This window comes from Colias philodice, chromosome 1, assembly GCF_061535455.1.
Source record: "Colias philodice isolate Cphi_HAF_F1 chromosome 1, ilColPhil1 Martin Lab GWU primary, whole genome shotgun sequence".
In the NCBI taxonomy this organism is placed as follows: domain Eukaryota; kingdom Metazoa; phylum Arthropoda; class Insecta; order Lepidoptera; family Pieridae; genus Colias; species Colias philodice.
Genome location: NC_143086.1, coordinates 6,250,364 through 6,266,678, shown reverse-complemented (window position 1 = coordinate 6,266,678; position 16,315 = coordinate 6,250,364). Strand labels below are relative to the sequence as shown.

Here is a 16,315-nt window from a genome sequence, read left to right as displayed (position 1 = left end):
TCTACATTCAAGTAATGCATTGGATGAAGTTTGAATTCACTATCACAACAGAGACAAAGCATCTATTATACACTAATGAAGAGCTTTGCATATATTGCCGAGTAGCGCGCTCAGTTATGTGAATAGCACTATGACTAAATAATCTCTGTTAACTTAGCCATACAGCATTCAACCCATTCAATTTCACGAAATAGACCGTCCATACAGAATATAATCCACGTTCTACATACTGTATCTACGCTAGTTATTAATTTAAATGATATATAAAATAATAACAGGAATTGGGAAAGAGATTTATTATATTTTTTATTCTGTCACTAGGCATTACATAGTGCTAAGATCACTTTTACAGCTTTAATTGAATTAATAAACCTCAATATACCTTCTTTATACTAGTTATTTATAACAATTAATAGACACAATAATATATAAGACATTTTATCAAAACATAAATATCCGGCAATTAGTTCTATTTATACTTCACTAGCGGTCCGCCCCGGCTTCGCCCGTGGTACATATTTCGCAATAAAAGGTAGCCTATGTTCTTTCTCAAGGTCTAAAGATTTTCTGCGCCAAATTTCATCAAAATCGGTTGAGAGGTTTAAGCGGGATAGCGTAACAGACCACAGGTAACGTAGGACCACAGACAGATAGACAGACAGACAGAGTTACTTTCGCATTTATAATATTAGTAGGGACTAGTAGGGATTAGTAGGGATGTAAAAATCATTCTGAAACAAAACAATGATGCCTTTTATCTGCTAAGTAATATAATAAGTTTTCGCAACAAAGGCTTGAGATGTATATGGTACGGGAGCTATTAACGTTAAAAAAAAAGTCATTTTAGTATAGTTGGTTTTTTGATATACTGTTCCTCTTGCTATTTCGGTTAGAGTCCGGGCTGTCTGGCTGGTCGCAGTGGTTGCGTTTTTTAGTGCGCATCTTATCTGCACAGGATAATTTCCTTAATTTTAAGTCATTTTTTAACGCGTAATTTTTAATATTTTGCCTTTAGATAGATCCATCAGACATAATTTTTTTATTGCAAGACGTTTTTTTCGTTGTTAAATAGGTGCCAGACGCAATGTTTTATTTCGTTTTTATAAAAAATTCAAATTATTTTAGAATGTCTGTAAATTTCATATTATGTTCTTCAAACGTAATATAATCTAAAATTAATTAGCCAGACGCTAATTCGATTGTTAAGTATTAAATATGTACAAATAAAAACGTAGTGAAAGTAGGTAAGTATAACAATTTGATGATTGTGTATATGGAGAGATAGTTTAAAGTGCAAGAGAGATAGAAAGGGTCGGCCGCGAAAATTAAATAACAATAAAAAATAACTTTTTTTTTTCGAAAATATACGATGCATAGAAATTGAATTGTTCCTACTCTAGGATTCCCTGTGTTGTGGGAACAAGTACCTTCCATTGGTACATTTTATTCCTTAGGCTAAAAAATAAACTATTAGGGTAGGTACATCAACAATCTTCTATACAAAACAATTTTTTTATAACTAACTAGCGCCCCGCCTGGCCCTGGCTTCGCACGGGTGCAATGCTGATACTAAATACACTACAGAAAAACTGTGAACGTTGAATATAAATATTAAATACATAGCGGCCCGCTCCGGCTTCGCACGGGTATAAAATATATAGCCGGGCGGCCGGCCGGTACCGCCGCAAACGCTACGTCCCGCAATTTTTAAATCTGTAATATCTTCGAAAATATTCACTTAAATCATACGGTGTAAAGGGCCATATAGATCTATATTAAATGAACAATGTATTCAAGGTCTTTAATTGGTTAAGGATTAATGCTGTACCTATTGGTTAAAATCGCTTCGAAAATTAGCCATTATTATTTGTCGTAAAAAGTAAATGACAAAAAAAAGTTATTGTGGGTTATCCATATCCATAACTCATAAGAGATAGACATATACCATCACGGACTTTTCTGTAGACCTTTTCAATGTGTACTATTATAGTTAGTACATTATTTTGATAAAACTCGTAGGGTTCAGCCTGCGTTTGCACTGTATGTGGAAAAAATGTAATTATTTACGACATCACATTAGAAACCTCAAAAATAACAGTACTTTTCCACTATTTAATGGGTGTTATTATACATATAAACCTTCCTCTTGAATCACTCTATCTATTAAAAAAACCGCATCAAAATCCGTTGCGTAGTTTCAAAGATTTAAAGGGACATAGGGACAGAGAAAGCGACTTTGTTTTATACCATGTAGTGATGATGATAACAATATTAATTCATTAATCTTAATATATATATACATAAATCTCGTGTCATAATGTTTGTCCTCAATGGACTCCTAAACCACTTAACCGATTATAATAAAATTCGCACACCATGTGCAGTTCGATCCAACTTGAGAGATAGGATAGTTTAACATGTAGGTACCACGGGCGAAGCCGGGGCGGACCGCTAGTATACTAGCTATATAAATTCATGCTAACTACTTTAGTTAAATTCAATACAAACTTAAACATGCGAGTGTATGTGTGTTCACGTGTGTGTGTCGTGTGTGGTGTGGTGTGTGATGATGATGATGATTATGAAGATGGCTTTTTAAGTTTAACAATGTAATTGTTTAACCTTCATTGATATAGATTTTATTCTATTTTCAATGTATTAACTATTTTATTCTATTTTCAATGTAGTAACTTTAATATTTTATTTTTCACTTTTATGGTTTTTTTTTTCATTTTAGCTTTTATTTATAAGAACAAGTGTAAATAATATTGTATTCTTGCAATTATTTCCTGTCGCATAATTAAAATACACTAGCTGATGAGCTGCATGCTTCATTACTTTTTTTTATTTATACACATTATTTAATACTTAACAATCGAATTAGCGTCTGGCTAATTAATTTTAGATTATATTATGTTTGAAGAACATAATATGAAATTTACAGACATTCTAAAATAATTTGAAATTTTTATAAAAACGAAATAAAAAATTGCGTCTGGCACCTATTTAACAACGAAAAAAACGTCTTGCAATAAAAAAACTATGTCTGATGGATCTATCTAAAGGCAAAATATTAAAAATTACGCGTTAAAAAATGACTTAAAATTAAGGAAATTATCCTGTACAGATAAGATGCGCACTACTAAACGCAACCACTGCGACCAGCCAGACAGCCCGGACTCTAACCGAAATTGCAAGAGGAACAGCATATCAAAGAACCAACTATACTAAAATTCTCACTTGTCAACGTCGGTAGCTCCTATACGAATAAGCGTGACTGTATTTGTACATTTAGAAGTTGACAATTTTTAAAAGTTTTAATCGATGTTCAAAATAAAATGCTTAAAATTTAAATATAATAGCAGGATATTGTAAATTACTTTTTATCATTATAAAACACTAGCTTTCCACCCGCAGCTTCGCCTGCGCAGTCAAAGAAAAACCCGCATAGTTCCCGTTCCCGTGGGATTTCCGGGATAAAACCTATCCTATTTCCCGGGATAAAAAGTAGCCTATGTCCTTTCTCGGGTATCAAAATATCTCAATACCAAATTTCATGAAAATTGGTTCAGTAGTTTAGGCGTGATTAAGTAACAGACAGACAGACAGAGTTACTTTCACATATTTTATAATATTAGTATGGATTGTTATTTTCTTTTCTATCATCAGCTACGTTACTTGGGCATTTCTTCAGTTTTCAATAAATACAGAGTAATAAATCTTACTCGTTAATGAAGTAAGATGTTGTTTTGAAACATTCGAGTTGTTATTGTAATAAAGTTCGCAGGCGTTTCCGAGGCTTAATGAATACCTACTAATACTTCAATAAATATTTACAGTTTTCTAACTGCAATGAACAAATGGACGGGTTTCTACATAATCGGTATCTATTATTTATTTCTTTAATTTTAATTCTATGCGTTATTATAATCTTATATAATCCATTTTACATTAGTCAATACGGAGAATGATTAAGCGATTTATTTTTAGCGTTCATAGCAATTGTAAGTCATGGAAGAGAGCCTTTTAAAGCTCGGGACGGCTCATTACCGTTTCTCGTGAGTATTCATCAGCCTTTCAATTGATTCTAAGTATGAAGGAATTGTGTAAACAAAATGCTCACATATTTCGTGGAATACATAATACATACTTAGGAACAAGCAAACAAGAGTTTTGTTATTTAATTGAGATAGTAAATCTCAATGGGTAGGTAATATTTTCAGTATAAGTATGTATTTTTTTTTCATACTTTCGACAAATTATAAATGACGCGTAGAAAATTATGTACCTACTTAAAGGGAAAATTTTAAAACAATTTCTCAATATAAACCTACGCGCTAACTTCCTCTGCTACATGCGACATTTATCATAATGAAACTGTTGAGCAATTGAAAAGTCCCTATTGTTCCGTGGAAAGTGAGCTTTGTGTAATTTACAGGAAAAAAATTCGCATAAAAATTTCCGATGTTTATTTGCGGATTTTATCTACCCACCTTCAAGTACAAAAGGTTTGCGCAAACAATGAGTTGGGAAAATTTTCCAAGTCCTTGGGGCTCCCACACACGTGTTTATATTTTAAGGACTCGACCTACGTGTCAGAATCGGAAAGTAACACGATATATTGCCATGAGATGAAAGCGTATCAATTACGTATCAAAGCCGTATGTATCAGCTTTGGCCAATTATTGACGCTCCGTACATGCCAATTGCCACGTGTACGTGCTTATCGGTGACGAACATAGAAAATTCTTTATTATATTCTCGTACTTTTCAATACACAATACACATTATTATACATTGTAGTGGGTAGAGTCCTTTAACATTAATTGGCATAAGTACTTTTTAATGAGGGAGTCGAATACGTTTCTGCACAAATTGGCCAATTCGCACCGGGGAAGGTTATAGCTACCACCTCCACAAAAGATGAGCGAGAAATACTGGTGTATAAAAGTGTTTCGTACTATGAGTTCAGTCTTTTATTCCTGTGGTCAAATTTTTATTTTTCTTTTTACCCTAATAAGTTAGTAACACATTCGCCACACCTTTACAAAACTGCCCACCACCACCGCCCATAAAGTAGTAGCCGCTTACCTACTCGCTATGACATAAAAAAATAGGTGCAGATATGCGGCCAATTTTGAATTGAATCCTCTCCAACCACTTAAGCACGGTTAGCTATCATGTCCTTGTCCAAATGTCCAATAGGACGAAAAAAAAGAGACTTTATAATAGATATGTATCTTGAAGTAGATCCAATATCGAACATTCCATAGTGATAGTGAAGTTGCTTTTCTTCGCCAACTTTTCTTTTTAACCATTCCAATTCTTGTCTCAAAAGTTATTTTATAAATGCTTAGGATATTGTTCTTTTTCATAGACTTCTATAAATATACGAGTACCGAGTAATGACGCTAATGAAGGCTGAACTCTGAAGGTGTGGTACCTCCTCCGTGCTAGCGAGCAAAAATGGAATAAAATATATAACTCCAGTAGTTTCCACTCAGACCTAAATACGAAGATATTACAATAATAAAATGCCAATACCCGTTCCCGATGCTCTGTGAAAGGTGGTTTTATAAAGCAAAGCGTTTACGCAGAACGTGCCTCGTCTGCCATCAACCTATTTGCATTTGCTCTATTGTTGGCTTTATTCACAAACGTCTATACGATTTCTATTGAAATAGCTTACTGGGGTAATGGTGTATTTACGGGATATAGGTACTATGATAACAATGAACACAGATACATAAATCAATATGCCTAAACTTAAAATACCTGACTGCATGTTAAAGTTCATTGAAGTTTCTATCGCATTTAGCATTTCGATACCCAAAATTTAATTCGAAACAAAATTTGAAATCAGTGCTACTTTCACAAATATATAAGACAAAAAACATATAAGAAATATATAATCTTACATATTCCGACATGCTAAAGAAATATGTCCATAAATTCTAAAATCGTATTTTACTTAATATTTTCTCAGACTATGCATCAAAGTGATATCCGCAATCCAAACTATGTGTTAGTAACGTCACAGATAATATTATAATACTATAGTAATGTGTAAGCAGAGTCATGATCTATGTGTAAGCAAATAACAGCCACAATTGTAGGTGCCCGTATTTACACAACAAGCATATAATGTATTGTTATAAACTTCCCATCCCACTTTATCCACCCGTCGATCCATGTTTCTGACACATTTGGCCTATATATTTGTTATTTTAGCCGAATCAATAAGCCTGGCCAGTAGATTTGCAATGCAGCATACCTGTATAAAATTTTAATAGGCAGGCCGAGTTATATTTCGAATCTGAACTGGCTTAATTAAGCATAATATCTAGTTATTCTCGATTCCTTATAGTCATCTGTTGATCTGCATTTTTAAAATAATAATTAGATATGTTTAACATATTACATAATATTTTATTAGAATACTTAAGAATACAAAAGATTATCATATGCATAGGTACATCAAATTTAAGCACTGAAGTTTTATAAGCTGAAAATGGACATACCATTTAGTACCTATTAAGCTTAGCTATTCAGAATATATAATATGTGCCGTTGTAGCAATAATATATTATATTCTTTTTTACAAAACGGCAAATCCGCTTATCTCGTCCACAGGTGTACTTTCCATCCAGATACAGAGGCATATGCGTGGGCACGCTCCTCTCCCGTACCTTGGTCATAACCGCTGCCGTGTGTGTGACCAACCCAGCCACACACATACACGACTATCGACCTATTAACGTTGTCACAGGCGCTTCTTACAGACATCCCAGACGAGGCATTCGGGTTCAGGTTACTAAAGTATTGATGCCGACATGTAAGTAAAGTACAGTTTTATTCGATCATTTCTGCGAACAAGGATCAATCGCTAGTTAGTAGTTGCGTTCACAGAGGGATCGCGAGCAATATTGTGCAGCGCTTCTGGGATTAAAAATGTAATTTAAAAGTTCCCTCCCTCGAGAACCCTTTGCAATTATCGCAGTCATCCTTAGCAGTCATCATTAAGCGAGAATTAAAAGCCAGTAATACTCCTGTTGAATTAATGAGATGTAAACTTAGTATTTTTTGCACAATGATTTATTTCATTAGGTACAATAAGAAGAAGAGTAGGTAGGTTTTTAAACTAAAGCATCCCAAACATCGGTTTTGATCAAACATAGATTTTGTATGAAATGTACGTGCGTACATAATTATGCTCTTATTTTATTACCCAGTATTTTACCGTTTACGTTATACAACAAAGAATATAAATGTATATTTCATACTGTTATTATTACAAATAAATAGAATTCTACAAAGTTGTATTTATCCAGTAACTTCTCCATTAGACAGAGTCCTTCACCTAGTTATGGTAAGCGCTGGGAACTGCGACATCTCTTCAATTATTAAAATGAACGTCGTTTGGAAACTTTTAAAATGTATCTTATATTTTAAAAGCTTGTTTTGTAGCAGTACAATGAAATAAAAGGAGAGTTTTATTAAATATATATGTATGTATTCCATCATTCGACATACAAAATATACAAGATTATAAACCCGTGGCTTATACTCTCTATTGAGAGCGATAAAAATAAAACAACCCATTTGTGTTTAACAAGCAAACTCCACAATTCACTTTCGCATATAGGTACATGTACCTAATCAAATTTTCTGCTTCAAATTTAGTGGGTTTTGACTTTTGACCTTAGGTTTCGATGAAAATAATGTTATAGAAATAATAATAAAATATACTTAAGGGCAAAAGAGGTTAATGGTTACCTATACCTACACGAGTCTTTAGTTAGTAGGTAGTTAGGTACCTAACTGAATATATCAACTGTTAAATGATTTATGTATCATATTTGAATAATCTTGCTAATTCATTTATTTTTTATTTGAATTTAAGCCAACCTCGTTTTTACTCTTTGCGGGTATTTTTAAGAGCAGGTACACAGGTGTTTTAAAGAATAATATGTTTTAGGTATAAACGACACGGCCACAATTGGTTATACCGTACAACAATCACCAGCTATTTTAGTTCTCATGCGGAAGGTTCCAGACATATTGGTTGAAATACCGTTGCGTCCAATCGACATCGATTTCAAAGGAGACCTAACTTTATCTCTCCACGAAGAGTGTTTGACGGCGGGATGGCATTTCTTTTATAAGGGGGTAAATCATAATTTATTAGCCTTAGGGTGCACTCACACACATCAGTCACCGTCACGGCACGTCACCGGACAGGATTAAAAAAAAATATGTATCAATAGTTCTAGTATGACTCTGTTCCCACACGACAGTCGCCGGCACGAAATCTATCAGTGACGTCCCCGGTCAGGCACGTCAAATAATCTTTCCATACATGTACCATACTTTTATCCCCACTCACCCGGTGCCGTCACGTCTCAGTTCAGTCAGCGTCGTGCTACCGTCAATTGCTACATGTTCTCTAGCGTGACACACGTCTAATCACTGACTAACCTGATGTATGTGTTCAATGATTCAGTCAAACCGGCGACGTGACTGACGGACAACATGACGGTGACTGGTGTTTGTGGATACGTACACAAACCGTCACCGATCAGTCATCGGTGACTTGACGGTGACTGATGTGTGTGAGTGCACCCTTATACCTTAACACATAACTTACGTGGTAACACATAAGAATCTAATATTTAAATTACCTACTTAACTCTTCTTAATTTTTGAATTATTAAACTGAAAATTATGCTTACGACGCGGACGGCTTGCGAATCCAAAACATAGGTAGCATTAAATAACAATCCGTATGCATATGAACACGTCGGTTAAATATCTGATGTTTATGTATTGTATGTTTTAGTTTTCAGCATTTAGAATATTTGGACAAATAAAGCCCAGAAACTTTGAATGTAAAGTATTCGTATTAAGTTTAACAAAGGCTTTTAAACTAGACTGCAATCGGCCTAAATCAATTCCGAATCACCGCTTCCTTTTTTTCGCTCCACATTAATTTATTCTCAGACTCTCGTGAATTCACTTTGCTCTGCGGTAACTCGTTTGCCCTCCTTTGAAGGAATACTCTAAACATTTAATTTCCTAAGGAATTCTGAATCAAAGTCGTGTTCAAGTAATGGTGGTAGGTAAGTCGTGTTCAACTAGGAATACTGATGTTAATTTTCGTAACTTGGAGAAGATGCAACGTAAATAGCTAACGACAGCTTAAAAGCACGACGGATAATCTTAAACAATATTCATGCATTTTACACGTCTTACCTACTTATATTTTAAAATATGTATTTTATAGTTGGGAGAGCAGATGGAAAATAATGTTATTAACAATATGCGTTAAAATATCTAAAAAAACTTTCATTGAATGAAGAATTTATATGGAATATATATATATAAGAAAGGGTATTTATATGGTTCCCAACTTTTCCGTTATACAAGAGAAAATTGTAAAATAGAAAATAACGCCGTCTGTCTGTATCTTCTTCACGGCAAAACCACGGAACCGATTTTGATGCAATCTGATAGAAAGATAAGTTGAGTCATGAGAACAGACATAGGATATGTTTATCCCGGTACTAATCCTTGCGTTTCTTTGGCTACTCGGGCGGAAAGAAAAATAAATGTAATAGGTGAATATACAAAAACAAAATGTATATAATTAACTAATTTGTGTCAACATAAGTTCGAAAAAAAGCAACACACACATAAATATTAAATAGCTAATAAGTTTTCTTTTTCGCTACAAATTGCGACGATAAAAACTTATTGGGTATTCATCGATTCAGCAGACTGACTTTATTGCTTATTAAAATTGATAATGAAATTCGCAAGCCATTTAGAAGACTACGATACGAAAAGATACAAGAAGATATTATGTTATATAATTAACGATAAATACATCCATACTAATATTATAATTTATGCGAAAGTAACTCTGTCTGTCTGTCTGTTACTCAATCACGCCTTAACTACTGAACCAATTTACATGAAATTTGGTATAGAGATATTTTGATACTCGAGAAAGGACATAGGATAGGTTTTATCCCGGAAATCCTACGGGAACGGGTTTTTCTTTGAAAACGCGGGCGAAGCCGCGGGCGGAAAGCTAGTAAGTACCTCTATAAAGTAATAAGAACTTTTAAAAAAATATAGGTAGTTGATCTATACCACCGAAGTTATTTTTAATTGACTTCCAAAAAATGGAGAAAATTATTTTTTAATTCAGGGCCATAATTTACTGGTGGACCCGAGGTTGTCCCATTTTTAATTAAAAGAATTAATGTAATAGAAAATTAATAAATAACAACTTTCATAAAATGATCAACTGGTTAATTTAAAAAATGGGAATGAACAACAGTAAATTTTGTCTAGGGAGTAAAGAAAGAATGCTGGTCATCTTGTATCCAGCGGAAGGGGCTTTAAATAATAAATTGCAAGATGTTTCTATTTCCAGGATAAAATATACTCTGCCAACAAATTCTTACTACAAAGGAACGCTCGGGCACAGTTTTTGAATATTGCAAAGAAGAGTATTTGGTGTGAAACGTTAACACTAAAGTTTCAAAAAGCTCTTACAAATATTGGCTACAAAGGATTCTTTGATAAGTCCTACTCTGTGTGCGTTAGAGACGTAAGCCTATTGTTATGTTATTCTGTTCTGAGATTTACGGGTATGAAATTACTTTCGCATGAAATTAATTCTACTGTAATTTCTATGAAATCGACCTCAAAGTTGAAAATTAATTATCTAAAGTACTTTTACTTATTATTCTTTAGGACTTTAAAATTTCGTCCCCTCTAAAGTATGTAGAAGTAAAAGCAAGCAACCTGTAATTCCTAATGCGATCGATTGAAAAACTTTCGAACGGTGAAGTGTTGCTAGCAATATGTAAATAGTTTCAAGACATTGTAGAATGTCGAGAGCACTAACGATTGAACGATTAGACCCCAAGGCTATTCCTGCCGTGTCACGCGCGATATTGTTTCCTACCTAGGACACAGTTGCTAACTGGCTACCTGCATCTATTAATTTAACGCCATATCGTAATTTCATAATTACCTCATCAGTTAATTATGAATGTTTGGGGACGTAGGTATTTAGCGTTCAACGTTCATAAGAGTAAATCATATTTTTGTAGATGATAGAGAATTAATTTATGATTTTTTATAGCCCGATAGAGGAGCACAGCCGTGCCATGTAAGTATTTATCTGTTTATTTCGGAAAGATCCTGCTAATCCTACTATTATCTACATATATATATTCTATATCAATTATCCTAGTCTACAAACAAAATACGCAAAAGTAGCTAATCGGATCTTTGTGAAATTAGGCACAGTAGTAGATTATTGTCTGGATTAGCACATTAGAATACTTTCATCCCGAAAACCATGTGAGGGTTACTCATATCTATATGCACTTTCAGCCGAACGCATTTAAGTAAAGTTTAATTGAAACACAACAACTAGTATTAAACCTGTTTAAAGTTTCATATAATTATAAATTTCGCTATGAAGAACAGCTTTTTACTGTTGCTATTTAACTTGTAAGTTGGAAAGACTCGCCTATTTCTTTCCCTGTAAACTTTTACAGAGATCATTATTAAACTTCCGGCTGTGGCAAGTCAGTTTCCTTTGCTCTGAACGTAAATATTCAGACATCCAACGAGGAAATTAAGGTTCCTATAATATCCTGATCGTATTCCTCTTGCAAACGAAACAGAAATGAGAAATTTTCCATTTCATGGTACTGTGATTTATGTAGCCAATAAATAAATATTATCTCAATTTCCAAGGTCAAAAATCTATAATAAAAGCGAAATTTCCAATACTTATAAATGCTGCTGGAGCCATCCGAACAGTATCGTACCATGTACCTATACCTAATAGCTTATCTTAGTGTTTAGCTATAATGATGTCTCTTGTCTCAATTGTCTACTGTTAATTGAATAGTCTACGAAAAGCATTAAGTACCTATCAAATTTACCGACTGTAGTTGTAATTATTGATAGTCGAAAATATACATTCATAGTTCGATAATTATAGAAACCAGGTAACACTACTATTTTTATAACTATACTAGCGGTGCGCCCCGGCTTCGCCCGTGGTACCTACATGTTTAAACTATCCTATCTCTCAAGTTGGATCGAACTGCACATGGTGTGCGAATTTTATTATAATCGGTTAAGTGGTTTAGGAGTCCATTGAGGACCAACTATATAAATATAAATTATACCAACCAACCAACTATAATATAAATCTCGTGTCACAATTGACACGAGATTTATATATATTAAGAATGTGCGTATGTTACAGGGTATGTATGGAGCACCCCTCATATGCCGTGGCAAGATTGTAGGCATGATGATGGCACCAGACGGCCAGTGGTCGAACTGTACTGGATATAGCAACCTCTTCCATTTGTTCAACTCGGAGCATATCAGTAAATTCATGACGTGTGCTAGCAGGTAGCGTGTCTATTTTTGTAAAAGCAATATTTTATATTGGTATTAATGTTTCGATTCTCACAATAGAAGCATGTCCATTTTATACAGTTGAAATTTATAGATATTTTAAATCTGTAGGTATCTCGGAATATCGTTTTTGCCGGAAATTATTAGCTTTAGAATGCTCGATTTCGGTTATTAGATACACTTTTAAATTTACTTTGTCTCTACAACATATTTTCTAATACATGTATATGGTAGTATATGGACTTTACTACAGACAGGCGTAGTTAGGTACCTATTCATTTTTACGGTTCCGTACCGAAACGGTAAAACGGGACCCTATTACTTAGACTTCGTTGTCTGTCTGTCTCCAGGTAGTCCATTGAAAAGTTACCTTTGGGGTTGCGTTTTTTAGAGGACGCAATTTTATTTTTTTTATGTGTAGGGGGGGTCAGTGTGAAGCTATCAGCAAGTTTGTGGGATCGCCACCCTTGTCCCACGGCCGCCATCTTGAAAATAGCGGTTGAAATGGTTTTTACGATATATCTCTTAAACTATATTTTATCTGATAAAAAAATTGTTAACATTATTTATTGCAAATTAAATTCTCTACAACTTTGGTCCAGTAACTTTTTGTCGTAGAACTATAAATAAAAAAGTTATAAGTGAAAATGTTCAGTAATTAGAGATATTTATATTTTTCAATAAAACTTTTTTTTATAATCTTCAGAGAAATGATATCAGACCATTTTTGTAGATTGTTTTTCGAGGAACAACTTTTACATACAACATTTTTTCATTAAATAAATAGCTAAGGTTTTATAGCGCTCCGAAGTAAGTACTATTTTTCAGTACTCGTAACTATACAGTATACGTATATATTATGTGTGTACTAATAATAATTTGTCATCAGTAATTGTTTTTTTTGTTATTATAATATTTTAATGATTAATTTTGCAATGATTAATAATATAATTAATTATTGGCTCTTTTCCCCACCACCCAGGAGTCTGGAAGCGCGTTTTTTTTTTTACGTCGAAAGCAGGGCTGAAATGTTCTGCAGTGTGCTTCCATTGTTCTGGAGTCTGAGAAAAGAGCCAATACGTATAGTACTAACTTCAGAGCGCTGTAAAACCTTAGCTATTGACGTAATGAAAAAATGTTGTATATATATAAAAGTTGTTCCTCAAAAACAATCTACAAAAATGGTCTAATATCATTTCTTCGTAAAATGATAAAAAAAGTTTTATTGAAAAATATAAATAGCTCTAATTAATGAACATTTTCGCTAATAACTTTTCTATTTATTGTTCTACGACAAAAAGTTACTTGACTAAAGTTGTAGAGAATTTAATTTGCAACAAATAATGCTAAAAATTTATTTTTATCAGATAAATAGTTTATGAGATATATCGTAAAAACCATATCAACCGCTATTTTCAAGATGGCGGCCGTGGGACAAGGGTGGCGACCCCACAAACTTGCTGATAGCTTCACACTGACCCCCCCTACACATCAAAAAAATAAAATTGCGTCCTCTAAAAAACGCAAGGTTAGGCCTAAAAAATTTAAAATTTCAATGGACTAAGGCTGTATCTCATAAACCGTGATAGCTAGAAAGCTGAAATTTTCACAAATGATGTACCTATTTCCGTTGCCGCTATAACCACAAATGCTAAAAATAAAATTTATAAAAAAACATAACTATATATTAAGGGGGGGTCCCTATAGTGCGGAACCCTTCGTCCAACTCGCACTTGGCCGGTTTTTATTAATACAAAAGATAATTTATCTACTATGGGAAACAATCGTTTTGCAGACAGGATTCTATACAAAATATGGCTCCCCTTGCGGCGGGGTTGTAATTACATTTCACTTTCATTTCCTTAGCCATTTTCCATAAAGACAAATAGTAATCAGTCTTCTATTTACCATATTTACCTAGCACTTGGCCTGACAAACTTATCTTTTAGTCATCTCGACTACAGGACTGACTCAAAACTTATAAATCTATACTAATATTATAAAGCTGAAGAGTTTGTTTGTTTGAACGTGCTAATCTCAGGAACTACTGGTCCGATTTGAAAAATTCTTGCGGTGTTAGATAGCCCATTTATCGAGGAAGGCTATAGGATATATCATCTCGCTAAGACCAACAGGAGCGGAGCACTGCAGGTAAAACCGCGGAGCACAGCGAGTTAATAATAATAATAATAAGGGCGTAGGGATGTGACGACCCCATCGCCCACGGTTGGAATATCTATTGTCTACGTGACAATAGATATTCCACCCGTGCAATCAGTCAACCCGCAGGACACCTTGTGGCGGGGTGTCAGGGAGTAGCGACCCCGCGGGAACCGAGTGCTCCCGGGGGAGGCCCCTGTCTTCATCTCCGGCTCGCCTTCACCGGCCGGTCGGAGTGAAGCCTGACGAGGACAGGACCCCCACCTCTGGCTTGCCTTAACCGGCCGGCCAGAGTGGAGTCGCGAGAGCTTTTAGCTCGAAGGGTGGATGCGAAGCGTAAGTGGCGAGTGGGCACGTGATGCTGGACCCTCAGGGAGCGCGTGATCGTAGTTTAAAGTCCAGGGACGCCTCTCCACCCTTAGCTGCTCACAATATGTTGCCCCCTTGTCGCACTATTGCAGCGACTTATTTCGGGGGCCCATACAGTGAGAGGGCGAGTCACCACCTGCCAACAATTTCTTGCTATATCTTAGTAGAAAGGCAGGTGCCATAGTCTTCCATAGTCCTTAATTCCGGTCCATTAACATCCCATTCCATAGCCCAGTTTATTTTATTCCCTTATCTTGCAATAGTCCTACATTGGCCGCGGACTGCCCAGGGCTGTATCTCTATAGTGCAGTCATGGGCAGGCTGCGGCTGGTGTCCCACAACACAGTAAAGTTCTCGAAAGGGCCTCTGCGTGTTGGATCTGTGTCCCCACGTAAGCCTTCCAAAGGACCGGGTACCTTCCTTATGATGGTATCCGAGTATTATGGAATTGAGATACATAATAATAATAATTAGAATATGTGTGTGTTTTTTATAAGTATATATTAATTTAACTAAAATTTTTCAGCCTATTCGCGCCGGAGTTCGATCTTTCGTGGGAAGGACTAAAAACATCACTGTACGACGACTTGAAAGAACAAGAATACGACTACATTCCATCCTTATACGATAAAGTTGTTGGGGATTCTAGCAGTAGTTCTAGTGAAGACACATAATTGAAACCAATATTCAATAAAACTATCGTAGAAAATAGTAACAAAAAATCTTTATTATCTTTAATTTTACTCCCCATTCTATAAACCGTAGATATTTTTAGTTATCATTCATTTAACCCGATTTGTTTGTTAACATCCTAAAATGATGTACGTTCCTTATACCTATTGTAAACATAATAATGCAACTGCACGTATCTATTCAAAAATTGGTTGTCTGTAAAGTCGGTTTACTGACGATAGTTGAACGTGACAACGTCCGATTGTGCTTCTTTGTCGCTCGTTCCGCGCTCTCGCTTGCACTTCAAGCCTTACATGGAACGCCTCAGAGCGAGGTAACGCCGCATGAGTCATGTTTTTTCGTGCGTGCAGAGCTGGCTTTATCGAATTATAAGACGTTGTCACGTCAAAAATTATTTAGACTATAATGATTAATGACTACCTACATATTATAGAAAGTTTCCGCTGCGTCTGTATGTATGTCTGTTCGAGATAAACTCAAAACCTGCACCGAATATGGATGAACGGATACCTATAACCTAGTGTGTTTCTCGGAGATGGTTTGGGTATACTATAAAAGTACTATACCTTACTAGCTAGTGAAGTATTTATTGGAGTAGATTCCTTTCTGAACAAGCAGCACCTAGATTTTATTA

General features: G+C 35.0%; 1 protein-coding gene across 1 annotated transcript; it reads left to right on the top strand.

Moving 5' to 3' along the window:
• Nucleotides 1-3,852: 3,852 nt before the first annotated feature.
• Nucleotides 3,853-15,662, top strand: LOC149491152 (uncharacterized). The gene is made up of 8 exons (XM_089700583.1): nt 3,853-3,883; nt 3,991-4,058; nt 6,634-6,835; nt 7,979-8,169; nt 10,442-10,618; nt 11,159-11,185; nt 12,302-12,453; nt 15,515-15,662. Exons 1-8 carry the CDS (start codon nt 3,853-3,855, stop codon nt 15,660-15,662), a joined length of 996 nt encoding a protein of 331 aa, XP_089556709.1.
• Nucleotides 15,663-16,315: the final 653 nt, after the last annotated feature.

What these genes read in the sequence shown, in the direction of transcription:
- LOC149491152 (XM_089700583.1), top strand. Translation starts at nt 3,853, where the DNA reads ATGAACAAATGGACGGGTTTCTACATAATCG. An exon ending in ACGGCTCATTACCGTTTCTC is followed by an intron (nt 4,059 to 6,633) that starts GTGAGTATTCAT and finishes TCTCGTCCACAG; the next exon opens with GTGTACTTTCCATCCAGATA. An exon ending in TTCATGACGTGTGCTAGCAG is followed by an intron (nt 12,454 to 15,514) that starts GTAGCGTGTCTA and finishes AAAATTTTTCAG; the next exon opens with CCTATTCGCGCCGGAGTTCG.